This window comes from Neolamprologus multifasciatus, chromosome 10 (assembly GCF_963576455.1).
Source record: "Neolamprologus multifasciatus chromosome 10, fNeoMul1.2, whole genome shotgun sequence".
Classification (NCBI taxonomy): domain Eukaryota; kingdom Metazoa; phylum Chordata; class Actinopteri; order Cichliformes; family Cichlidae; genus Neolamprologus; species Neolamprologus multifasciatus.
In genome coordinates, this window is record NC_140448.1 from 18903497 (window position 1) to 18928394 (window position 24898).

Here is a 24898-nt window from a genome sequence, read left to right on the forward strand (position 1 = left end):
TATTTAATTTACTGTTATGGTAAAAAGAAAGTATGCCCTTTTTATTCTTTGTTAGAAATAAATATGGTTCTTAGTATTTACCTTAAAATTAGATACATTAGGTAAATACACCATCATATGAACAGCAAAAAAGTTGCTGATTAACTGATCATCAGCAGGTGGGAGGACCTCTGTAAAAGCAGATGTCAAAATTCCTCCAAAAATGATGTGAGAGCCAGATGAAGTCATACAGGAAAAGATTACTTCAAGTTATTGCTGGTATGGAGCTTCTACAAGATACTGAATGGGCTGGTTTACTTTTGTTTTTTGTAAGACCTTATTTTCAATGACAAGGAAATTAAAATTAAAATTTGTAATATGTTTTGTGGAGTGTTGGTAAAGAAAGAAACTAAAGAACCTAAAAAGTCCCTATTTTCTGATCTGTTCCTTTGATGTGGACAACATCCCGAACTGAATGAAAATAATTATATCTCTTTTAAAAGCTTGGACCAAAAAAAGATGGAAAATATATATTGTGTTTAAAATTACTGTAAAGTTTCTCATTCGTGCAGATTCAGAATACTTTCCTTTTGTGTAACTCTGAATCTTTCAAAAATGATCTAAAAAAATAAACAGCATTTGCTTTGGCAGGTGATGTTTTGTCTGACAAAGAGAAGTAACCAGTAATTGTTGCTTTAGCTAAGTCAATGTTTGCCTCTGAAATTAAAAGGAGGTAGCAGTTATATGAATATTACATATACAAAAACTGAAATAAAATTTAAGTCCACAATCACTCACACATTTAAAGAAGTTGTGCAAAGAAAGCATGTATGTGCGTTGTCATTTTCACAGACCAAGATGAACCACAATGATCTTCTTTTGGCTGCTCAGTCTCTCCTCTTAACCAAGCTTCAACAACTCTTTCTTATATCTCAATGGTATACCTCATCATGTTTATCCATCTTTAGGTCCTACGGTTCTGCATATAATCTTTGTAAAAAACCACAAAGGTGTTAATTTTAATATCTTTTCTGACAAATAAAAACATAAAAGCCTTGAACCAGTTCAGCTGTTTTGTTTAAAATGAGTAAAATATGATTGATCAACACTTCTAAAAAACATATAGTATATTTATAAATGAAAGTATGAACTTATTTTCTATTTAACACTAACAATTTTTATTGTGTTATAATCATCTTAATCCCACACAATACAAATATCATCAGCTAAAAGTCTGATTAATGATAATACTTAGAACATATTATTTTCCAGTAAGCCAAAAGCCTCTGTAAACCTCTGTTAAGTTTAGGTAACTTTTTTTCTGTAGAGTTTTGCAACATAATGGTTATAGAAGACACTCTTGGTATCTGTGCAGAATAACCTGGCCATAAATACATTTTTGGGGCAGGTGCAGCAGGGGAATTGTTGTCATCTGTTTCCTGTGAAATGGTTGACAAGGCTCGAACTCTTCTGGCTGCACCTCTGTTTCTCGTCCATGCTGGGGAGGGAAACCGGCTTACTGTGCAGGGAGACCTCGTAGTAGGGACAGACTTTCAGGTGAGCAGATATAGGAGGGATGTCAGCCATATGCCACGAATCCACTGAGGAGAAGAGATGACTGAACTCCCACACCTGAAGAGAAACCAAAACAGAGTCAGGAGAAGACCAAAGGAGGAATAATTGCCATAGTATGTGATGAACTAGCTGGCTTTGTTTCTATATCTCACAAGCTTGGCTCTCCACTTGGTTCTCCCGTGTGAGTAGGTTTTCTTCTCCCAGCGGAAGGTGACCATCCCTCTCTCCTTCAGCAGAGTGGAGCACACCTGCCTCATGAGGTGGGACACCAGAGCCAGCTGGAAGAGGGACAGGCTGTCCAGGAAACTGGCCATGTGGCACAGCACCTCGTAGGGAAGAGAGCTCAAAGAGTCCCCACTTCCTTCTGAGCTCGTGGGTGAATTGTCACCTACTAATCCTTCGAATGTTGGACGCAAGTTAAAACTCCTCAGCTCCTTACTGTACGGGAGGGAAAAAGGAGAGTGGGTGGAGTTAAAACTAAAATAAAGGAGGAGCATATGCAATAAAATCTTCCCTTTGCTGCACTCACTGTACTCAATGTTTAAGACATTCAGAGACTATTTTCATTAACAAATGAATCCTTGTGGATTCATATGAGTTGTGCTCACTTGTATGTGACGGTAGCTTTATGTGTGGAAGGATGAAACCTCCTCTGACTATAGGTGCACCCCAGATACGCGAGTGGACACCGCTGCTCGAACCAACCGCTCAGACATGTGTGGATGTCACAGTGCACATTCCTGGAAAAGGAACATGGCAGTTTATACATTCATAGCACACAACCAGGGCCATTCATACACATTTTATTTGTTTTTTGCAGGTTGTGTCTAAAAATAAAAAGACAAAAATGCGCTCATCCACAGTTGCTTCCAGTGAGAGCTTAACACTTATTACTTTAATGCTGAGGGCAGATTTTGCACAGACACCTGACATGTGTGGCGAACTCTCGTCGGTGGAAGGTGTGACCGCAGAGGAAGGTGAAGACACAGCTGGCTCTGTTGTGTCTGCTGTTCACACTTTCCGCTTGCAGCTGCAGGTGAAGCTTCAGCGGTCTGTCCACCATCACCTCAGCCAGGGTGGTCTTCCCTTTGAAAGGGGCTGAGCGAAACGAATATGTCTGCGTTCCCACGTCAATGTAGAGCCCGTCGTATGCTTTAGACTCGCTGATCTGCAGGGAGGGAAACCAGTAAGTTGTAATACCCGATTAACTATAAACCATATAAAGGTTTTCAGACTTTCCACTTTTTTTCCTGAACTGCTTGTGTGCTTGAGCATGTTATACCTTGTGACCCATGACCTCTTCCTCTGCATAGCCCAGCAACGTGGCTGCTGCTTCATCAGTGAGCCACTCATCTTCTTTGACTCCGAGGTCCGATGTGTCCACACCGCGAGGTTCACTTTGAACCCGTGTGGCCGTGTCGTATAGATGAACACGTCGCCTGTAGTGATAGCTGTCAGGGACCTGTGAGGAAGACAAACATCAAGCGAGTACAGTGAACAGAGAACCTTTTGTGCTTTCTGATGCTGGTGGATATTTTAAAGCCAGAATGGTCAACAGCAGAGGCTGAATAACTGTTTTCTTTCTGTTTAAAAGGCTACTAAAAGTTCAAATGTCAGCTTTAATCTCAATGGATTGCACATATAGACACAGATCACTGCTTCAGCTGTGAGAGTCTCACTAGTTTGAAGTGGGTGGAACTCATTTCTACTGAACACCAATTATGAGCACTTGAATCAAATGCAGTAAGCCACTTTAGTTTGGTGATAAAAAAATTCAGTTATTAGACTCACACTACACTGGAGGAGGTCAACAACTCATGGCTGTATCTCTGCTTACTATATATTATGTGACAATGCCTCTACAGTCCGTTCTATCTAAAAGTTAAAGCTTCCAGCAGGTTAAAGGACCATAATGGTGCATTTATAAGCTGCTCAGCGTATATTCAGTGAGACAAAACGTGTGACGCCTCAGTACGAAGAAGAGAGAAACTTTGGGAAACTAAAAGATGGAACACACACAGAGACATGTCAAATATCCAATATTCATTTTGTGTTTCTGTAAGTTAAAATAAAGCACTTTAGAAGTATGAAGTTTGTGCTATAACTGAACAACATCAGTAACATCTGTTTCTTCTGCACACCAGGATCGTTCACTGCTGTACAGAGAAAAACCCTGTCATGCTGCTCAACCCTGGAGGGCTGGCACAGGATACAATACATCACAGAGGGCAGGTAATGCTATTAAGTCATTTTACAGGACATTGACATGATATTTTTTTCTTATTTATGTGTTGTCCCATTAGCTCCCACTCCAGCAGTAGTGGGGATAATGTGATTTTGTCCATAAAACTAATTTAAAGCAAAAAAAACATAAAAAGTATCCCTCAAACAGCATTATCAAAGTTAATACTAGCATAAATATGATTATTGTAAGTATAATAAACCAGGAGAGCGAAACTTTTTTTAAGCAAATTAAGTCATATCACTGGTCTAAACATGGATTTATAAAGCAGTTTGTCTTCACACCGAACGCGATAGAGGCGACCAGAGCGTCAGGTTTACATGTAAAGTCAATGGAAAAGCGCGATGACAGACGATTTCAGGTCCCGCGAAAATTCGGAAGCAGATTTGCGTCGTGAAAACGCCAAAACGTGTGAAACGCGCGTCAGTGTACCGCGTCTGGCGCATTTGACTCGCGAAAGTTTTTGTGTTGCCATATGTGCATACGCGCATATCGCGTCAACCGCTCAGTTGGAAAAATCTGAACTCCAGCGTCAAATCGCGCCGCGACAACCAATCAGGAGCCTGGTGACGTGGCTCTGACCTAGGTCAAAGGGGCAGATCCAGCCAAAGCCCTTCATTCAGTATGGAGGAAAAGCTCATCAGAGCCGTGGCTAATCATCCAGAGCTATATGATGCTAGCTACTACTTCTACCGAGACAGGAATAAAAAGGACCTAGCTTGGAGGCACATAAGTGAGGAGATCGGGCAACCTGGTAAGTTCATTTATTCTTCTTTTTAATTTTCAGACTGACCCGATGAAGCCGCGCAAAAGCTAGCAAGCCCGCCTACTGCCCCGCTATTTTCCCACTGATGTACAAATACCTTTCCGCTAACAAGATAATGTGTTTATTCAGAGGACATCTGCAGGAGAAAGTGGAATAGCCTCAGGGACACCTATTATAAGGAGAAGAGGACAGAGAAGGAGAAGAGGAGTGGGTCTGCAGCAGGATCGGGGAGGAGATGGAAGTTCTTCGCGGTCATGGGGTTTCTGGACCCCTTCCTCACCCCGCGGGAGACAAGCCGGACCGTGGAGAACTTCCCCCCTGAGGACCAGTCAGAAGGTATGTTTATAATGAGTTAATGTAGGCAGTTAATTTATGCGTGTTGTCATTTAGGAATATATTTTGTTTATTAATAAACAGTATACAGTGGTCCCGCTGTTCATCCGTCACTGCCTTGCCTTTTCGCTGATTTTTTTTATTGCAGTACAGCATTGCATTCTGCAGCCCAATTGACAAATCTCCGTGTGTGTCTCCTGCGCTTGCCAAACTTATCATGTTTGGTTTTGATAACCATCACGTCCAATAGAAAAAGCAGCACAAAAACACTCATAACTATGACCCTCATTCGGAAATACACACCTGCACCGCGAGGGAAAAAGGCGCACAAAAGTGGCGCCAGAAAAAGCGTGGCATAATAATACTTTTACGTTTTAAAATCGACAAAGGTTTGCACTTTGAGAATCAACTTGTGAGAACTGTGACTACTGTTCATGTGCTGCAATAAATGAGAGACCACTGTATATAATTTCTCTATGACTATTGTCTTCAACCTGTTAACATGTAATATTGTCTCGATAGAGTCAACTGATTCTGCAGCAGAGTCATCCCCTGTTGCTTCTCCTGGCTCCCCAGTCCCTGGTCCCTCCACTCCTGTTGCTGCACCCACAGGTATGTACATGCGGGTGGCTGTAGCTCTGTATCTCTGTAGGCTCTGCTCAGGTGGCAGAGCAGGTCACCCACTAATCAGAAGGTCGGTGGTTCGATCCCAGGCTGCCTCCTGGCTGCATGCCAAATATCCTTGGGCAAGATACCAACCCCATATTTGCCTACTGGTGGTGGTCAGAAGGCCCGGTGGCGCCTGTGTCCAGCAGCCTCGCCTCTGTCCAGCAGCCTCGCCTCTGTCAGTGCGCCCCAGGGCAGCTGTGGCTACAATGTAGCTTGCCATCGCCAGTGTGTGAATGCGTGTGTGAATGGGTGAATGACTGAATGTAGTGTAAAGCGCTTTGGGGTCCTTAAGGACTAGAAAAGCGCTATACAAATGCAGGCCATTTACCATTTACATCAAGCACTGATAGCTTTTTACTCGCTTGGATACCCTTGTGATCACCTTTACTAAATATCTACAACCAATCTGTTTATATCCTGTTTTTTTTTTTTTTTTTTCAATTTTGAAAATGAAAATCTAGTAGCAGCCTTCTCATTACTTTGTTTTTTTTGTGCTGTGTTTTACAGGCCTACAGAGGAGGACAGCTCGAAGGCGGTCGAGGGACGGGTCCCAGGACAGTCCATCGGCGGTGGAGCTGGCCATCCTGGAGTCCCTAAAGAGGCCACGCCAGTCTCCAACAGAACATTTCCTCCTCGGCCTTGTTCCTGCTCTGGAGAGCGTGCCGCCTCAGACACGAGAATTCGTGAAATTTCAAATTTATAAATTAGTTTTTGAAAACAGCACAGCTGTGTTAAATTTGGAAACATTGGACCCTAATGATCAGTAGTTTTCTGATGAGGCAGCAGCTCTCCAGGGCAGAAACAATGTTATTTTTCTCCTCCTTCTCCCTGAGGCTCTTCCACTCCAAGCTGGGTCCTTTTTATTCCTGTCTCTCTGTAAATAGTTAAATTTTATATATTTATGTTTAATGTTTTTGTGAGTGAATTTATATATTTTTTTCCAATAAATATTTGTAATGACTGATGTCTCTGTTCTACTACACAGCAAATGTTGACACACAACTTCACACAAATAGAATTTATTTCATATTATACTAATGACAAAATATACCAATACAGTGTGATGCAAAAGTTTGGGCAACCTTGTTAAAAGTCATTATTTTCCTGTACAAATCGTTGGTTGTCACAATAAAAATTGTTAGTTAAATATATCATATAGGAGACACACACAGTGATATTTGAGAAGTGAAATGAAGTTCACTGGATTTACAGAAAGTGTGCAATAACTTTAAAAAAAATCAAGCAAGTGCATAAATTGGCAACACAAAAAAAGAGAAATGAAATAAATATTTAGTGTATATCAATGTGTGTGTCTCCTATATGATATATGCAAGTGACATTTTTCATTGTAACAGCAATTCATACAGGAAAATAATGACTATTAATAAGGTTGCCCAAACTTTTGCATCACACTGTATATAGGAACATAGTGAAGACAAGTTACTTAAGAGAGTAAAAAGAGGTTAGTTTATTTTGGAGCAGAGCTCCATTTATTAAGAAAAATTAAAAAAGATAGGAACACTCTTTAGAGGTTTGTGGGTGGCTCTTAAAAGAGCCGTTGTGGGGAAGTCACTCGGACTTCAAACAGGCTACTCCTTTGGTTGCCAAGACACAGCTCCCTCCGCCGAGAAGTGGGCCATGAATTTCTCCCTTACCAGGACAGCCTCTCTGGAGGAGTTGTTTGCTGCTACACGACCCAGGCCTTGCAACAGCTCCACCACAGCAAGTGCCACACCCCTCACAGCAGGTGCCCCTCTCTTGTCCAAACAGCGCAGAAAATTGTGGAGAACACACGTTGCCTTCACACACTTCTCCGCTTAGCTTTGAAGCCACACCCACAAATATTATATAAAATCAATTAGCCAAGTTTTGAAAGATTCACTTTGTTAGTGGGGTTTTGGACACATGTAACCACTAACTATATTATATATTATATATCATTAATATGTCTGCCAATTTGAACATGTGACAATTGTCCCAATCAAAATGAAGACTGGTCTGCAACCATCTGGCAACCACTGGTGAATTACCAGCCAGTTGGCAAAAATTTGTAATTGCTTTGGTCGCTAATGTATTATTATGGTATTAGTATGAATTGAAGTGATGGAGTTGTCTTCAAACACCGTCCAGCTACTCACTTTAAAAAGTATGACACAAATCAGAAATGGAGACTGTAATTTCTTTTGTTGATTCTGACCTCTTTTCTCAGAAGTTTAAGTGAGTAAGTTGAAATTTAGAAGTTTTAGAAATTTTGAACACAGTTTTTTGTGGGACAAAGAAACTTCCATAGCAATAAGAAACCTCAGTAAATACTATATATATTTCTTTTTTCCTGCAAACCTCAGCTTTGAGTGTTGGATACTTGGTAATAAAGTTTGGATTTCAAAGTCTGTTTGGATTTTAACGTTGTTGAGTGCAATTTGTCTTTGGTTGGAGCTTTTAGCAGCTGTTATTTGTGCTTCACTCTTAACGTTTTCATTTTCCACTTCCTGCTCTTAGTTAAAACCCAAAATCAGATGTAAAAGGAGCTCTTAAAGTCCAATTTAGATTTTGGACTGTTTATAACTGGTCTGAATGGTCATACACGGATGGAAATGACGTCATAGTGGCTGTAACTGCAAATCTATCCTCTTTTTAAAGTAAGGCAACAGTGGCACTTAAACATCCTGTTCTGTCCTATTTCTGTTTTACAATAAAAAAAATAAATGTAGTTTCGTCACCTTGAATGAGCGCAGTGTCTGGACTGGAATAGGCTCCAAGCTGCCATACACAAAGTCTTTCTCCCTCGGAGTACAGGCCTCGATTTGTCCAAAGGCTAGCAGCATGCGACCATGATGCACCACGTACATGTTGTACTCCTGTGGTGTAAGTTCCTGCCCCAAACGGTCCAGCACTCCCTCCTGCCACGGGGCCATCCCGGTCTTACTGGTGTCCACTGGGGGACAGTTTTTGGCAGCAGAGCTGTCATTCTCTGCATCTGTCTGGTCCTGCCTCTCAGTCCCTTTTGGATTTCTGCCACTCTGAGTTTTTCCCTTGTCACCAACGTTTGGGTTTTGTTTGGGGTTGTTCAGATTTTCCTGAGCGGCCTCACAGCCACCTCTGTCCATGCTGAACATCATCTCAAACAGGTCATATTTATCTTTGTTGATGCCTGAACCTTGCACAGCACTGTTTGGTACAGTCTGTTCAGCACCACTATGCTCACAGGAGGTGTTTTTAGGAAGACCTGGAGAGAAAAAATAAATGAAATACACTTTTCAAAGACAGAAACTGAACTTTACTGAGTTTCAAAAACATATCAGTTTTAATTTAGTTAAAGATGTTTTAGGTTAATCCAGAAATATCCTGTGCTGATAGAAGTGTTGAGGATTTATTTATCACAAATCTATTTTTAGAGTACCTGAAACATGATTTTAATCTCACAAAATTCAATTTATTTTTAATCTCTCACGGGTTTTAGGTTTTCAGTAACTCTTAGGCAGATTTTGTTAGGGAAAGCATCTTTTGAAAAGCACCACTATTACCCACCTTCACTGGTATCTTCAATTACAACACCATTGACTACTCCACCAGCTGCTGTTTCCTCTTTCATCTCATCATTTATTTCCTCCTCTTCCTCCTCTGTCAGCTCTGGATAGAGCGGCTTCATTTTTAGGCGGCTGTAAAGGTCTTTTTGATCGATTATGGCCATGGCAAGGTCCAGAGCCTCCTCCTGTCCCTCACTTTCTTTCACCAAGTTGTCCTGCAGGGCTTTGTGGCTGTGTGGGTTTGTGTCATCGGTCGGCCAACGGAGCCACTCCATGGTGCAGCACACCACGCTGGCTGGACACACCTGGAGGTGGGATGCCCGTGAGGAGCGAGGCAGCTGAACGGGGCATCCGTACGCAGCATTGATGCAGGGCACCCTCACATTAGGGCAGAGCAGCAGGTGATCCTCTTCTTTGCACAGGTGGAAGAGGGCGCCACAGTGCAGACGGCAGGGGGTGACCGCACAGCACACAGAGGCCTCCACCCGAGCCCTACAGCGGCGGCTGTAGCAGGAATCACAGTGGATGTGCTGCTGCATCCTGGAGGCCCGAGAACGCCGACTCTGATTTGGATGAGGAAAAAACCCAAAGTGAATCAATGATGACAAGATGTTTACAATATATGAAAATATGGCTCATTAAAGGTGCAATATGTGAAATTCCCTGGAATAAAGGGATGCTTCAGAACTCTATGTTGCTCTGGCATCATAGGCGTAACCTGTTTGCACTGCTTCTTGCTCTCATTTTAGCTCTCAATTTAGTCTTTAGATACAAACTGATAGCATGTGCTGTTAGCATGCAAACTTTGGTGGATATCTCTACAACACAATTCACATGATCTGTTGTTTCATAATCTGTTGTTAATTTAATAATATTTGAATCTTTTTTAAAAATAAAAAGATGAGTGTGCACCCTCACAGGTTGAGTGTGAGGGTGCTCATTTCTCTTCAGTCCAAAATAAATGCACTTAGGATGGGAAAAAGGGAATATAACAGTAATAATGATTGTAAAACTTCTGCAGAGACAGTCAGAGACTATACTCAGAGGGTAGCTGTGGCACAAAAGGTCACTGAGGTCAAGACTGATGGTTTGTAAGTGGAAATCTTTTCTATGGGGCGCATAATGCAGGAATTACAACTGTTACAAGTCCAGTTTCAGAGCTCTGGTTCACCCCCAGACCTGATTGGAGTCGGGGGACAGCCTCCTTACAGTATAAGTGGTTTGTTGATCATATCAAACTCAGAGGATCAGAGAATTTAACGATGAAAAGAGTGATGGGGGTTATCTCAGTTAGACTATATAGTTACTATATTCAAAAGGGGGTAGCTTGGAAGGGTGGGGAGTTCAAGTTACATGCATGCACGATTATTTCCATTATCTTTAAGATACAACAATGATAATATCATAATGATACATTACATAGATTTATTAGAGCTAGGCAATGGGGTTGTCTAGTCTTGATAGTACAATAGTAATAACACTGTCCTTAATACCACACATAAGTCATTATAATGAGTGGAGGACAGTGGGATGTCAGAAAATAGCATTAGCAGTGAATTATCTACATTATTCTGTATCTGAATAGACATATGTATATATGAGATGGAAGCAGGTTTGTCCATTGGTTTAAATAATCTTTAAAACCAATAATCTTACATACTCCACCTTTAAAGCTCTATGAGCTTCAATCTTTAATTCAACAGCAGAAAAAGTCTGACTCACCATATTAACGGGACTTCAGCTGGTTTTGTAACTCTGCAAGAAGAAATTACAAAGAAAATGTATATGATTGACATTTCTGTCAAGCATGATATGACATGATATGACCTTTCTGTGACATCTCCCAACACTGAATACTATAGGCCACATTTAATCCACATGCAATCCATCATCACTGGTCACGTACAGTATATCAGATTGTTAAAGACAAGTAAACAAAGCAAAATGAACAAAACCGAAGCTCATATGTTGTCATAAACCATTAAAATTTTTACTTACTTCATCTCGCACTCATTCAAACCCACAAATATGTTTCTGTACATTTGTCTGCATAAAAGGGTGAAAAACTCCAAAGTCACACAACAGAATCCTTTGGAGAGTTCATGCTTCTCAGTCTGGTTGCTGCCAAGATGTGTCAGAGGTGTTCAAACAAAAGACATTACTACCCTTTTCCACGACTTGAGAATCTAAATGTTTTCTAAACCTCTTGTCCGATCCCGAGCTGCAGAGGGGAAGTTGTAACTGGAATCTATCAAGAAATCGGTACAGACAGAGAAAGCAGAGCAACCTCTCGATTCAAACCCAGAACGACAGTCTGTGAAGCAACAGTCCTAACCGCTGCACCACCATGCCATCCTGACCGGACATGGTTTTAAAAACTGAAGGAACATCTGCAAAAAAAATATTGTGAAAGTCAAAACAGTTTCCTGTTCAGTAACAAGTAGACTCCCAGAATGAGCGATGGCCTGTGTGGCTGTAAATCTCGACACGTGCAAGTCAGACGAGCACTTAGATCTGAAATATTTCACATCTCCACTTTTATCACTTGTTCGAGCAGTTTCACTGGAATCCTTTCAAATTAGAGATGAAACCAGGTAATCTCAGAGAATTTCAGCACATTCACAATGGAGTCAAACCTTCTCGACGAATATCTTACCGGTTGGACAGCACGGACGAGTTGTTTTTTCTCTTTGGTTTTATAACGTTGCTTTCTGTCCCCGTGCTCTTTGAACTGGTAGGTTATAATTAGCCAAGCAGCACAAGCAGGTTCACAAGTAGAAATAACTCCCCGCTCAGCTTCTCAACATTGCTGCAGCGGGGAGCCACAGGTGCCAAACCTTATACAAGACTTCCTATCTCCGTATTCACAGCCTGAGTTTATGTGTCCGAGCACAAGTTTGTTAGTACAAGTACATTAGAACAAGTAGCTCAGCCTCTGCTGCAACAACTGCAAAATAAATTCACTTTGACAGTGTTTTGACAACACTTAAATATCCACTAGAGGACTCCGTTTGGATATTAAGCAAGCATCTGCCTCGTTTTGCTGCACGCAGAATGAAAGTAGGCAGATTTCTGATGCAAGTGTCTGAGACGACCAGTAACCCAAACCATGTCTCTGACCACCCGTATAAGATTTCTCAGTCAGTGCTCAGCTCTATTTATAACACACAAACACACATAACAGATACACATGGAAACACTTGGTCTTTAAAAGTACCAGAAGGAGTGCGAGGACTTTCAAACCTCAAACCCTCTTTGAATCTTACGCCACAGGATTCTGCTGATATCCTCTGATTGTCCATTTACATGCACTGGGCTCAGTCTGATTAACAGTTTCCTTTCTGTTCGCAGGGCAGACCTGCAGCTTCGGAGACCTGGCACCAGAGGATCTGAAAAAAATGGTATGATTTCATTTTTGCAACTGTCAGATCCCCCCCCAAAAATTTCAAAACGCTGTTGGTTGTTTTTCCTTCAGCAGCTTTACATTTGTCACATGAGGTGTGTTATGTTTGTCATCTCTCCATTGAACACATATGTTGTTTGCAGAAATCCAAAATCCTTTTTAAACCTGTCTTGTTATACATCTATTGTTTCTACTTTTAAAAATTGACAAAAGAAGCTGGCTTAGTAGACCTCCTGAAAAATCAATCTGGTCTTCTCTTAATTTTTCCAAATCAGAGTGATCGTTCTTGGGCATCCAACATGCAAAAGCATGTCCAGTATGATTGTGCAACAGCACAGATTTTTTCTATGATATCACTTCGTAGCTCAAGACGGGATAGTCAGTCAATGTAGCAGCCAACACGATGTGCAGAAAGAAAGTCAGGTTAGAAACGGAACGTGCGACATTGACTCCTTCTTCACCTAATTCTTCTACGTATTTCAGCTTTAATGAGTTGTGCCTTAATGTCCTGTGTTGCTTTTTGAGTAAGTCATCATTCTTGCACGGCTGGCTCCTCCTGTTTATTTTCTCATTCAAATCAGAGTCACCGTTCTCGGGCCTCCAAGGTGCGCGACCACATCCACTGTGATTCCTGCTACAGCCGCCGCTGCAGGGCTCGGGTGGAGGCCTCTGTGTGCTGCGCGGTCATCCCCTGCCGTCTGCTCTGTGGCGCTCTCTTCCACCTGTGCAAAGAAGAGGATCACCTGCTGCTCTGCCCTAATGTCAGGGTGCCCTGCATCAACGCTGAGTACGGCTGCCCGATCCAATTGCCTCGCTCCTCACGGGCAGCTCACCTCCAGGTGTGTCCAGCCAGCGTGGTGTGCTGCTCCATGGAGTGGAACCGCTGGCCAGCCAATGACGCCCACTCCTTCCCAAACATGGAGCTGCATGAAAACCTGCTCAGAGAAAGAGCGCAGGGAAGGTGTCTGGACCTGGCCTTGGCTCTGAAAGACCAGGACCGCCTCTTTCACTCCATGAAGATGAAGAAACTGTTCCCAGAGCTGATCCAGTGTGTGGAGGAGGAGGAGAGGGAGGAAAGGAGGATGGAGGAGGAGAGAAGGAAGGAAAAGGAGAGGAAGAAAAAAGCCATGTTGGAGAAGGAGGCAGCAGAAAGGGCAGCTGCAAAACAAGCCAGTGAGCTCGCCTGGGCCTCTTTTAACACATACAATTTGAATGATAATACCCCTGATGACAAAGAAGAAGAAGAAGATGAGGATGAAGAGGAGGAAGAGGTTCAGGTCGAATATGAGCAGGGGCTTACACAGGAAGAGAGAGAGGCTCTTGCAAGGGCATCAGGAATAGGGGCTGATGATCTTGAAAATTACAGCGCCTGGGAGCGAATGTTCAGCATGGAGATGGGTGGATGCAGGGAAGCTGAGGGGACAGCTGTGGCAGGAAGGGGACGGGGAGTGGCTAAAAGGAGGGGGAAAGGCTTGAGCACCGTTATGGAAGAAGATACAACAGATACCTGTGGAGGTGCAACCTCATCAAACACCTGCAAACTGCTGACCAGCACTCTGAACAAGAAGAAGTTTACATATGAACGCCTGGAGCCAATGAAGATCATCATTGTGCGCACTTTCAAAGTCCCGACCAGCTTTTCTGCCAAGCAGAGCCGCATCCGCAACCCAGGTTTCTACAAAAGAGAGAGCAAAGCTGTGGATACCAGTGACCTGGGGGTGGCGCTAGAGGCGATGCCAGTGTGGGAGGAAGTTCAGGTGAGGCAAAGAAATTGAACGGCATTGTAGACTTTTTGTAAAATTGTCCTTTTAGACCTGCAAAGGCTTTGAAAAAGTCACTAAGGTACAGCAGAAACAAGCAGTAAACACAGCACTGATTCATTCAGATTCATTCATTCATTCAGACCTATCAGCAGACAGCTGCTTATTGTTCATGTAGCGATGTTGCAATTCAGTGGTATTAAATGCCTTAATTATGAGAAATATACATTTTTAAATGATTATGATATAATAAATGAAATGACAAATGATATGTTTTGCTTGATTGCTTACTTGCTTTTAGCTTTATAGTTTTCCGTCTCTATTGACCCCAGAAGAATATATGTTGCATTCTGTTTCACAAAATAGTTGCTAATTCTGTGTGACCCATGAATTCAGAATGGCTGAAATGCTCCGTAGACAAGTCCAGTAAATGATTTCCACAGACTCAATACCTCCTTTTGCATTACTCATAATGATTTTAAGACTTTCCATGTGCATTAGTTCTTTCTGGGCTCCCATCCACAGTCCAAAGACATGTATGTCAAAGTAATTAAACATTATAAATGATTCAGCAACCTCATAGTGCTGAATCATTGTCCTGAATTGTAAGGTCACCTTACAACAAAATGCAACAAGAATAATATTAAAAGAGATTTAGGAATAATATGACTGTAAAACATATAAAGCATGATGGTTATAGCTGACACCCTGATAAAAACAGAGTCTTGCTGATGAAGGTGAATGGTAATACGTTTGAAGCGAGAAGACGTCAGGAGAGGAGCTCAAGCTGAGCGTAGGCCAGGTGATGGGGTGTACGCATGAAGGACGTCTGAAAGAGATAGATAGATAGATGGGCTTGGACTTTACTGAAGTTCTTTCAGGTCATTTACAAAAATGTATGTCTATTTTCATTTTTACTTTCTTCAGTAGGTTTTTGTGCTGGGACACATGCAAAAATTATAAAATAAACCACTTAAGTTGGTTATCTAAGAGGAGAGTATGGCTTTGCTGCAGGACAATATCAGAAAGAACTGGTTTTTGTTGTTGTTGTTGTTTTTTAGGGCTTTTGATTTCTTTTTACATTTTATAAGCCGACAGCGTGAGTGAAAAAACTTCTTTCATATTCTTGAGCAGGAATATATCTTTCTTGTACCTTCTTAGACTGTATTTTAAATCCTGGAGCATCACATGACGTTTTATGTCATATTTGTCTTATATTTAATAAATGAGAGTCGTTTTTGCTTTCATTGTTGTTTAATGCTCACCAGCTACGAAGCTCCCCGATTAAATATTGCTTTGTTGTTTGATTGGCTTCTCAGGCCTCTCTGCTGTGCTCCCTGGAGAGGGAGCTGAGGGGTCACCTCATTGCAGAAAGCGTGTGCACAGATGGTCTGTTAACAGACGAAGGCACGCAGACCTACAGCTTTCTGTCGGCTCCTTTCCGGAGAAACACTTCGCTGGCCGACCTGACGGCTGTCAAACCGCTTGAGCTGCACCTTCAGCTGCAGGTGGAGAGCGTCACCAGCCGACATCACAAGGCCAGCTCCGCCTTCACCTTCCTCTGTGGACACACCTTCCAGCGCAGGGAATATGGCAAACATTATAAGTGAGTTGTTTTTTTCTTAAATATTTAGGTTTTGCATCGGTTTAAGAGATTAAGACCTGAACAAGAAATACACAAAGCAGTCACGGACTCAGAATGATGCTCTAAACCCCATGTGTCTGGCATTACTGTGAGATCAAAGTGATCTATTTCCAATAAAAAATGTTCTGTCGTGTGCAGGAACGTCCACAGTGATATCCAGATGTGTGTAAACGGATGGTTCGAGCAGAGATGCCCGCTCGCTTACTTGGGATGCAGCTACAGCCAGAGGAGATTTCAGCCCTCCACACACGAAGCCACCATCAGCTACAAGTGAGAGAAACCACAGAGTTCATCTAAATGTAAACAAATTTAACTGTGAGCTGAAGCGTGTTAGAGGGGTACAGGGTACACTTTTTCCGCACACACGACACATTCTAACTGCACTGTGTCCCAGTTAAATTTCTAATTAACTTTTTGAGCTTTATAAACAATTAAAAAAATCTATTCAGAGTTGTGTAGAAAAGAAAAAAGCTCTTTATACAGTTATGTGATAAAGAAAGTTTACACAGGAGTGCATAGACTCCTGTGTAAACTTTCGTGCTGGCCAGAGAGTAACTGCAATAATCTGAAAAACATTTGCAAGCAACAGTGAAGTACATTTACTAAATACAACGTCCTTTGTACAGATGAGACCACAGTGGAGGTTTGGCAGAAACTAAGCAACATGTAAGCACAAACACCTCAAACTAACTTTAAAGCACGGTGGTGGAGGAGTGATGGTTTGCGCTTATTTTGCAGCCAAATGACCTGAGTGCACGTCAGCCACTGACTTGAACAAACAAAACCATATCAAAGTATTCAAGAGTCAAATGTGAGCCTGGGTCATGCAACAGGGCAATGATCTCAAGCGCAGCAGCAGATCTACAACAGGATGGGGGGGAAAGAAAGTACTTTTGCAATGACCCCGTCCAAAAACTGATTCAAATGCTGTGGTGGGAACTTAAGAGAGCTGTGCATAATCAAGCGCCCACAAACCTCCATGACACAACATTGTAAACAACTTGAGTGGGCAAAGATTCCTCCACAGTGATATCAAAGTCTGATAAAGTCTTGCAGAAAATGATTACTTCACGTTATTGCTGCTAAAGATGCTTCTGAATCTGAGCTGCTGAATCGTGGCGGGTGTAGATTTTTTTTTCACACTTCTCTTTATGTCAAAGCGATTCGTGTAAATCTGCAACAACTATTTGTAACCACTTGAGGGCAGCAGAAACACACTATCAAACTGACTAGTTAAACATTTTGCACATAGTTATCCGTTCACATATCCTGCAGATGCAGAGCACAGCTGTCATGTTTTGGCCTCTTTGAGTAATATTTTCTCCTTGTGGATGTTTGTAGTTTCTACAAGCACACAAATACACTATCTGTAGGTTTAGCTCTTAATGCTTCACTCTGATATTTCATTGCTTGCAAGGTGTCCCTGATTTTGGTTTTGGGCTGTAAAATTGAAAGCATCAAACTGAACAACGCTTCAGAACTTCAGTTAATCTTGTATTTCATCACAAGTCACACTTTTAACATCACACTTCGTGAAAATAACAAATATGATGCATAAATTAACCTTAAAGCTACTATAAATTTTATTTTAACAATCTATAACTCAGGTCAGAGTCAAAGCATTTTAATCCTCTGCAAATAAAAATCCAATACTCTTTCAAAGACCACAGTTTCGTCTGTACTTTCAGCGAGGATCTAGGCTGCTTCAGCCTGATTCCCACCACCTCTGTTTGCCTGGGTGACAATTCCCAGACATCCAGGAGCACGGATGCCTCCACCAGCTTTGCTTGGAGGAAGAGAGGCAGTCGAGCGGGAGGAGCGGATGACTCGCTGAGCTCTCTTCCCTACGAAGTGCTGTGCCACGTGGCCAGTTTCCTGGACAGCTTTTCCCTGTCCCAGCTGGCAATGGTGTCCCACCTCATGAGGCAGGTGTGCTCCTCTCAGCTGCAGGAGAGAGGGATGGTCACTCTCCACTGGGAGAGGAAGACCTACTCTCATGGAGGAGCCAAGTGGAGGGTGAAGCAGAGGGTAAGATTGGAGCCACGCTAACAGGACTCACAGTAGACATAATCCAAGATATTTCATGTTTATCAGAATCAGAAAGACTTTATTTATTCCCAAGGGGCAATTAAGATTAGAAGTAAATATTAGAAATAAAGGCAAGAATACAGCATAAAAGAAGGAAGATGTAAGGGACGAGTGCAAGTTTGGCTTTGAGCTGGAGGCACAAGAAATCAGATGATTGTTGATCTTGTTGTCATCATGTAGCAGGGTTGCCTTGATAGTAATCAAGTGATGCTAGATTTAGTTTAGAAAACACAACGCTGACGTTTCTTACCAGGCTGTTTAATTGTTGAAGGCCAAAGAAGTAAGCGCATGCAACATTTCACAGCAAAAAGCAAAAAGTCACTGAATGAATGCAATTTAACATCTTTGTAATCATGAGTCTTTTTTTCTGACTTCATGAATCACATAATTCATGCTGTGACCACTTGGAGCAGATTATATTAGAAATATTGACTTCACCCTAAAGAGCACCCTTATCTAAATATAATTGAAGCAACTTCAGAATAAATAAAAATGACAGATTGAATGGTTTCCCAGTTTGAAAAAGCAGAGGCCTGCAAATCACCTCATTTTTTAAACTACTGTAATAGTAACCATTCTGGACAATCAAAGCACTGAAAGATTTAATGTGAAATAAAATGGGAGATATCGCTCCCCCTTTTGCAATCAGGACCTTATATTTAGTTGCATCTCCATCGCTGTTCATCACTGCAGGTCTGGCAGTTCAGTACCTTGTTCTCTCCGGTGGATATGTGGTGCTTCCAGGATGTGCCGCCTATCTCAGAGCATCTAAAGGTGTGTCGTTATTATGAGAGGGAGTCCAGGACGGAGAAGATTTACCTGCCACGCATGCGAGAAGAAATCCAACACAACACAAGCTGCAAACCTCCCACTCTGGTTACCATGTTCCAGCAGAAGAGAATCATGATGTAGTTCACTGTAAACTGGTCTGTTTGGGGTTTTATTGCATGTTAACTTCTTTCCCCCCTCCTTCTATTCCTATATCTCCTGCCACTGCAGTTCACTTTAAAATTACAGGAGAAAAATCACAATAAATATAAAATTAAAGCTTACAGAGATAAGTTTTGGAGTCACATGTTGAACTGAATCTTAGAAGTTGCATATATTTAAAAATGATGTCAGAAGAGCACTGAAGTTAATTTTAATTATAAATAAATAAATAAATAAAGCTACAGATATCTGCTGTTTTTATTCACACGTTTCTTTCTCATTTACAGATGCTTTGCAAATGGTTATAAACTGAAATGAGAGGAATTTCATGACTAAATAGTATCACCAAACACTTTATCTTATGCATCCACATTTTATTTTATTTTGTGTTACGCCTGTAAACAAAACATATTTGCTTAGTCCGTTGCATAGCGTTAACCACGTGATGAGGTAGAAAACGGATTCAAGTCACTTGTGCAGGAGTAACACAGCTCTGCTTCCCCCTAGTGGTGCTCAGTGGTACTGCGCATGTTTTTGAGGATATCCGCTTTAAACATTTTATAAAACATCGCCACGTTCATGGTGGAGATGAGACTCAGGCCGGTGGCCCCCATCATCAGGACATAACGAGGAATGTGTTCACTGTGACGGGCTAGCCAGCGGCTCATCCAGCCCAGCGTGCAGGCACGAAACACCAGAAACCTGCAGATGAAACAGAAGAAACAAGCTGACAGATACCAGTCTACACTAAAGTCACCATGCAAGGCCCAGATAGTGAAAGCTTGGTATTCAGTATCTTGCTCAGTATCTGAGATATTGATGGGGGAGCAGCTGGGATAAAACTGGCACATCTGTGATTATTGGACAACAGTCTCAGGCAGATAAACACAAAACAGGCCTTTCAGGAAACAGATTAAAGAAGTAAAAGTAGAGCGCAGATGGTTTCCTGGAGGCCTCACAACTTTAAGCTCAAAAATTCTGGTTACACAACCAATTATTAGGTTTGGGGGGAAGTTTTTCGCACAGGGCCACGTCAGTTTGGACAGCTTCCCCCCCCCCCCTTAATAAACGAAGCCATCATTAAAAAAAATTAATGAGGCTTTATGGCTATGTTTGCATAATATTAACATTTATTTGATGTAACATATTCAAAAATGCTTCAAAATGCTTTTAAAAAGGTGTTTTATGATCTTTTCCCACCTCGCATACAAAAGATCATTTCTTCCTGCTAAAAAGAATTCCTGAACCACCTACGTTCCCAGGTTGAGCCAGCTGGTGATGCTGTAGGCGAGAGAGGGCTGAGGGGCGGTGAGTTCATTGCCTGGCTTGTTCCTCCGTCCTGAGAGGACGAGGAGCTGTCTGAGATGAAGGAAAACAGAGTTGATCTCTACCAGCAGAGACATCACTGCAAAACCTAGATAGAGGCGGGACGTCACAGCCAAACCGAAGCATGAGATCACCTGAGAGAAACGTTAAAACAGCACATGCAAAGAGACAGCAATACAACATTTTATTTACACGTTAATCATGCAAAAATCACAAGTTTTAATCATGGAAAATGTGAATTAGCTCATTTCAGACCCCCCAGAAATGAATGTCAGTAAGTGATATATAGAAACCTGGTGGACCACAATTAATAAAGGCTTTATTAATTGTGGCCATTCATAATTCATTCATAATTATGAATGAATTATGAAATTCATTCATAATTATGAATTTTTATGAATGAATTTTTACACACTATCATTAGTATTTGGAGGATGAATTTCAGGTTGTCAAGCTCCACCAGTCCCCTGAGATCAGCTGATCTGTGCCAGCACACACCAGCTGATGGCTCTGCTGATTGATCTCATAATTATCAGTTTTATATCGGATGTTATTGATGCGCGCTGTGAGGCGACGCTGCTGCCCTCCCACTATTGAAAATAATACAGCAGGAAATAACAGAATGACAACAGAAGAGAGTTTAAAATGTTACTAAATTGCTATAAATAAAGTTTGGTAAAAGAGTTATGTAACTAAACATTCTCTGAGATTTTTTTTTTTTGCATGAATTTAATGAATTAAGTATCTGGATAAATTAAAAACAACAGGAATGTGGTGACCCACTCTGAGAAAACTGGACGCAAACATATAAAACTTGAACCTTGAACTTTGATCAGAAAAGCTTGTGCAGGATTAACTATTCGCCACGTAAAAATAAATAACTTATTGTGTCTTTGGATAAAATAGAACCTGCATAGAGATACTTAGCAGCACAGTCAGGAGCAAACGCACCATGACACACCATGTGCTGCCTGAAAGCATGTCTGCTGTATGCGCTGACAGTAAAATCACAGCATAGAGCAGCACGACTGAGGTTTCGCTCACTGACCTCGTCGTTATCACCCGGATATGGGATGAGTGCTATCACCAGACTGACTCAACTACAGTGGGGCAAAAAAGTATTTAGTCAGCCACCGATTGTGCAAGTTCCCCCACTTAAAATGATGACAGAGGTCAGTAATTTGCACCAGAGGTACACTTCAACTGTGAGAGACAGAATGTGAAAAAAAAAATCCATGAATTCACATGGTAGGATTTGTAAAGAATTTATTCGTAAATCAGGGTGGAAAATAAGTATTTGGTCAATAACAAAAATACAACTCAATACTTTGTAACATAACCTTTGTTGGCAATAACAGAGGTCAAACGTTTACTATAGGTCTTTACCAGGTTTGCACACACAGTAGCTGGTATTTTGGCCCATTCCTCCATGCAGATCTTCTCAAGAGCAGTGATGTTTTGGGGCTGTCGCCGAGCAACACGGACTTTCAACTCCCGCCACAGATTTTCTATGGGGTTGAGGTCTGGAGACTGGCTAGGCCACTCCAGGACTTTCAAATGCTTCTTACGGAGCCACTCCTTTGTTGCCCGGGCGGTGTGTTTTGGATCATTGTCATGTTGGAAAACCCAGCCTCGTTTCATCTTCAAAGTTCTCACTGATGGAAGGAGGTTTTGGCTCAAAATCTCACGATACTTGGCCCCATTCATTCTGTCCTTAACACGGATCAGTCGTCCTGTCCCCTTGGCAGAAAAACAGCCCCATAGCATGATGTTTCCACCCCCATGCTTCACAGTAGGTATGGTGTTCTTGGGATGCAACTCAGTATTCTTCTTCCTCCAAACACGACGAGTTGAGTTTATACCAAAAAGTTCTACTTTGGTTTCATCTGACCACATGACATTCTCCCAATCCTCTGCTGTATCATCCATGTGCTCTCTGGCAAACTTCAGACGGGCCTGGACATGCACTGGCTTCAGCAGCGGAACACGTCTGGCACTGCGGGATTTGATTCCCTGCTGTTGTAGTGTGTTACTGATGGTGACCTTTGTTACTTTGGTCCCAGCTCTCTGCAGGTCATTCACCAGGTCCCCCCGTGTGGTTCTGGGATCTTTGCTCACCGTTCTCATGATCATTTTGACCCCACGGGATGAGATCTTGCGTGGAGCCCCAGATCGAGGGAGATTATCAGTGGTCTTGTATGTCTTCCATTTTCTGATGATTGCTCCCACAGTTGATTTTTTCACACCAAGCTGCTTGCCTATTGTAGATTCACTCTTCCCAGTCTGGTGCAGGTCTACAATTCTTTTCCTGGTGTCCTTCGAAAGCTCTTTGGTCTTGGCCATGGCGGAGTTTGGAGTCTGACTGGTTGAGGCTGTGGACAGGTGTCTTTTATACAGATGATGAGGTCAAACAGGTGCCATTCATACAGGTAACGAGTGGGGGACAGAAAAGCTTCTTACAGAAGACGTTACAGGTCTGTGAGAGCCAGGGATTTTCCTTGTTTGAGGTGACCAAATACTTATTTTCCACCCTGATTTACGAATAAATTCTTTACAAATCCTACCATGTGAATTCATGGATTTTTTTTTTCACATTCTGTCTCTCACAGTTGAAGTGTACCTCTGGTGCAAATTACTGACCTCTGTCATCATTTTAAGTGGGGGAACTTGCACAATCGGTGGCTGACTAAATACTTTTTTGCCCCACTGTATGTGCTTGTGTTCTCAGATTACACACTCAGGAGATGAAACAGTACTCAGATCCCGTATTTTAAATGGATGACAGAAATTAAGCCTATGTAAAAGTTCAATAAGGAAGATCTGTAATCACTCATCTGCCTGCTTTCCTGGCTCTTCGGCTGCTAGTCTGTTCATTTCATTACTACCACTTTCCCACGCTGGCTTCCTGGCTCCTTTGAGACGATCAGCCTCCACTCTGCGTTGTTTAAATCTGTGATCTCTTTTCAGACTCTCATCTCTCATCTTCACTTCACTCAACTCAGTTTTCATCTTCACCCCCACCAGCATCTCGACTCCGCAGGGTCTTGTCCAAAATCCTATCAAATCCTATCCTGTGAATAGCTGTACCACTCTACCTCCATATTCAAAAATGTAAAAAACAAAACAAAAAACAGCTCATTATGATCTCTTATGAGGTCATAATTTTCACTTACATTTGTAAGGACAAGGGAGAAGTATCTTAAGTATCTTATTAACTGAGATAGATGGATCTATTATTCCCTGTTTTTGTGTAAAATAAACTGATGTGTTCCCGTTACAAAAAGTGTATGTTGGTTCATGTTTTCACACTGTGTTAGCAAAAACACACCCAAGCATTAGACCCACAAAGGTCATTACCAAAGAGTGGTGGAGGAGTAGATCCCAGGACTGTTTGAAGGGCTGGTTCAAGGCCATGTCTAGGAAGTCGTGGATAAAATACCCTGGAGGAGATGTAGAAATATGTGTGCAGGCTCATGTATTTAAACAATGCTAAAGTATTAAACTGCTATCAAGTTATTTTTTGAAATGCAATGTATACACATTTGCATGTGTGTGTGTGTGTGTGTGTGTTTGTGTGGGCATCACCTGTGGATACAGCTACAAGACTGTGGGAGTGCAGGGAGCAAAAAGAGATCAGGTCCTCCATCATCTGAGGGTGACGGTAAAAGCTGCAGGGCGAGAGAGCCCACAGGAAGAGTGAATATCGCACGAGTAGAAAACAAACGTCCACACTACCCTGGCTGCTGCGCGCCTCTACGAACCATAAAACAGCCCCCGCTCCTGTCAGGCAGCTGTGAGCTAACGACGTGCTGACATTCCTCCATTTCCAGGCTTTCCTCTGTGCCGGCTGCGGTGTTGGCAGGACTCTGATGACTGCATTGAGCAGTTTGAAAGAGCCGGCAGAGCCTCCAGTGAGCAGAAGTGTTGATTTCAAATCCATAACAATAGTTGAGCGGAGTTCACCTCACGCATGTCCAGTGCATACCTCAGTGGAAACACGCTTTATGAAAAGAGAGCATGAGACGCTTGTGTCACTGTGAGGTCACTGTTATATATCATATATTGTTTCTAGTCTCTGCCCTCTAACACACACCAAGTGATAAACTCATAGCTGATAGTAAAGGGCCGTGGACACATAATGGTACGATTGCCTCTCAAGGAAAACAACCCTGGCTTTCATAACTCACTTTCGCTTCATCTTTATGACATCTTTTCAGCAGTACTGTTAGGTCTGCTGAACAGTTCAGCAGCTCTACTAGCCCCACACACATATGTACACACACCTACACAGCTCAGCTCCACACTCCTCACCCTAAGTTAATATGCTTGGCCTTTCTGTTGTCTTTTGTTATCACTGCGCACACCAAAAAAGGCCATTTGTAGACCTGATTAGAGTGATTTAGTGGAAGTCTCCCAGCAGCCTGAGACTTTGGCAGAAAGGTTAGGGATGGTTCATCATTACGTGATCCTAACTATACACCCCTGCGTGGTTTATAAATCTTGTAGGGTGATGATTTATTTTGTGCATCAATCTAATCCAACAGCACTGCCATGAATGCTACTTAAGTTTTCCAACAACTGTGATCCCAACAATGTTAAAAAAAGAAACCTTTTGTGAAAGCCGAGTTGATGACAAACTTGATGTTTGCACCGGA

General features: G+C 42.1%; 4 protein-coding genes across 5 annotated transcripts; 2 read left to right on the forward strand and 2 right to left on the reverse strand.

Annotated features, from left to right (window-relative positions):
- Positions 1–645: 645 nt before the first annotated feature.
- LOC146510093 (F-box only protein 40-like) lies at positions 646–12107 on the reverse strand. Its single transcript, XM_085174505.1, has 9 exons — positions 11748–12107; positions 10814–10846; positions 9093–9654; positions 8285–8790; positions 2837–3016; positions 2481–2722; positions 2163–2294; positions 1707–1992; positions 646–1611 (listed from the first exon to the last, which is right to left on the reverse strand). The coding sequence occupies exons 2-9, from the start codon at positions 10814–10816 to the stop codon at positions 1408–1410; spliced, it is 2115 nt and encodes a 704-aa protein (XP_085030631.1). The 5' UTR covers positions 10817–10846; positions 11748–12107; the 3' UTR covers positions 646–1407.
- On the forward strand, positions 4267–8141 carry LOC146510094 (uncharacterized). The gene is made up of 4 exons (XM_085174556.1): positions 4267–4550; positions 4692–4898; positions 5418–5507; positions 6072–8141. The coding sequence occupies exons 1-4, from the start codon at positions 4421–4423 to the stop codon at positions 6329–6331; spliced, it is 687 nt and encodes a 228-aa protein (XP_085030682.1). The 5' UTR covers positions 4267–4420; the 3' UTR covers positions 6332–8141.
- Positions 12108–12282: 175 nt separating the features above from the next.
- LOC146510095 (F-box only protein 40-like) lies at positions 12283–19155 on the forward strand. The gene is made up of 6 exons (XM_085174504.1): positions 12283–12492; positions 13076–14251; positions 15574–15860; positions 16038–16169; positions 17588–17927; positions 18681–19155. The coding sequence occupies exons 1-6, from the start codon at positions 12490–12492 to the stop codon at positions 18897–18899; spliced, it is 2157 nt and encodes a 718-aa protein (XP_085030630.1). The 5' UTR covers positions 12283–12489; the 3' UTR covers positions 18900–19155.
- Positions 19156–19353: 198 nt separating this feature from the next.
- On the reverse strand, positions 19354–24826 carry LOC146510096 (TLC domain-containing protein 2-like). 2 transcript variants are annotated; one of them, XM_085174591.1, is made up of 5 exons: positions 24005–24826; positions 23839–23911; positions 23601–23713; positions 20172–20377; positions 19354–19619 (listed from the first exon to the last, which is right to left on the reverse strand). In XM_085174591.1, the coding sequence occupies exons 1-5, from the start codon at positions 24065–24067 to the stop codon at positions 19421–19423; spliced, it is 654 nt and encodes a 217-aa protein (XP_085030717.1). In that variant the 5' UTR covers positions 24068–24826; the 3' UTR covers positions 19354–19420. The 2 variants fall into 2 exon arrangements, with proteins under 2 accessions (XP_085030717.1, XP_085030716.1); XM_085174590.1 differs by having other exon boundaries at positions 23601–23683; positions 23829–24826.
- Positions 24827–24898: the final 72 nt, after the last annotated feature.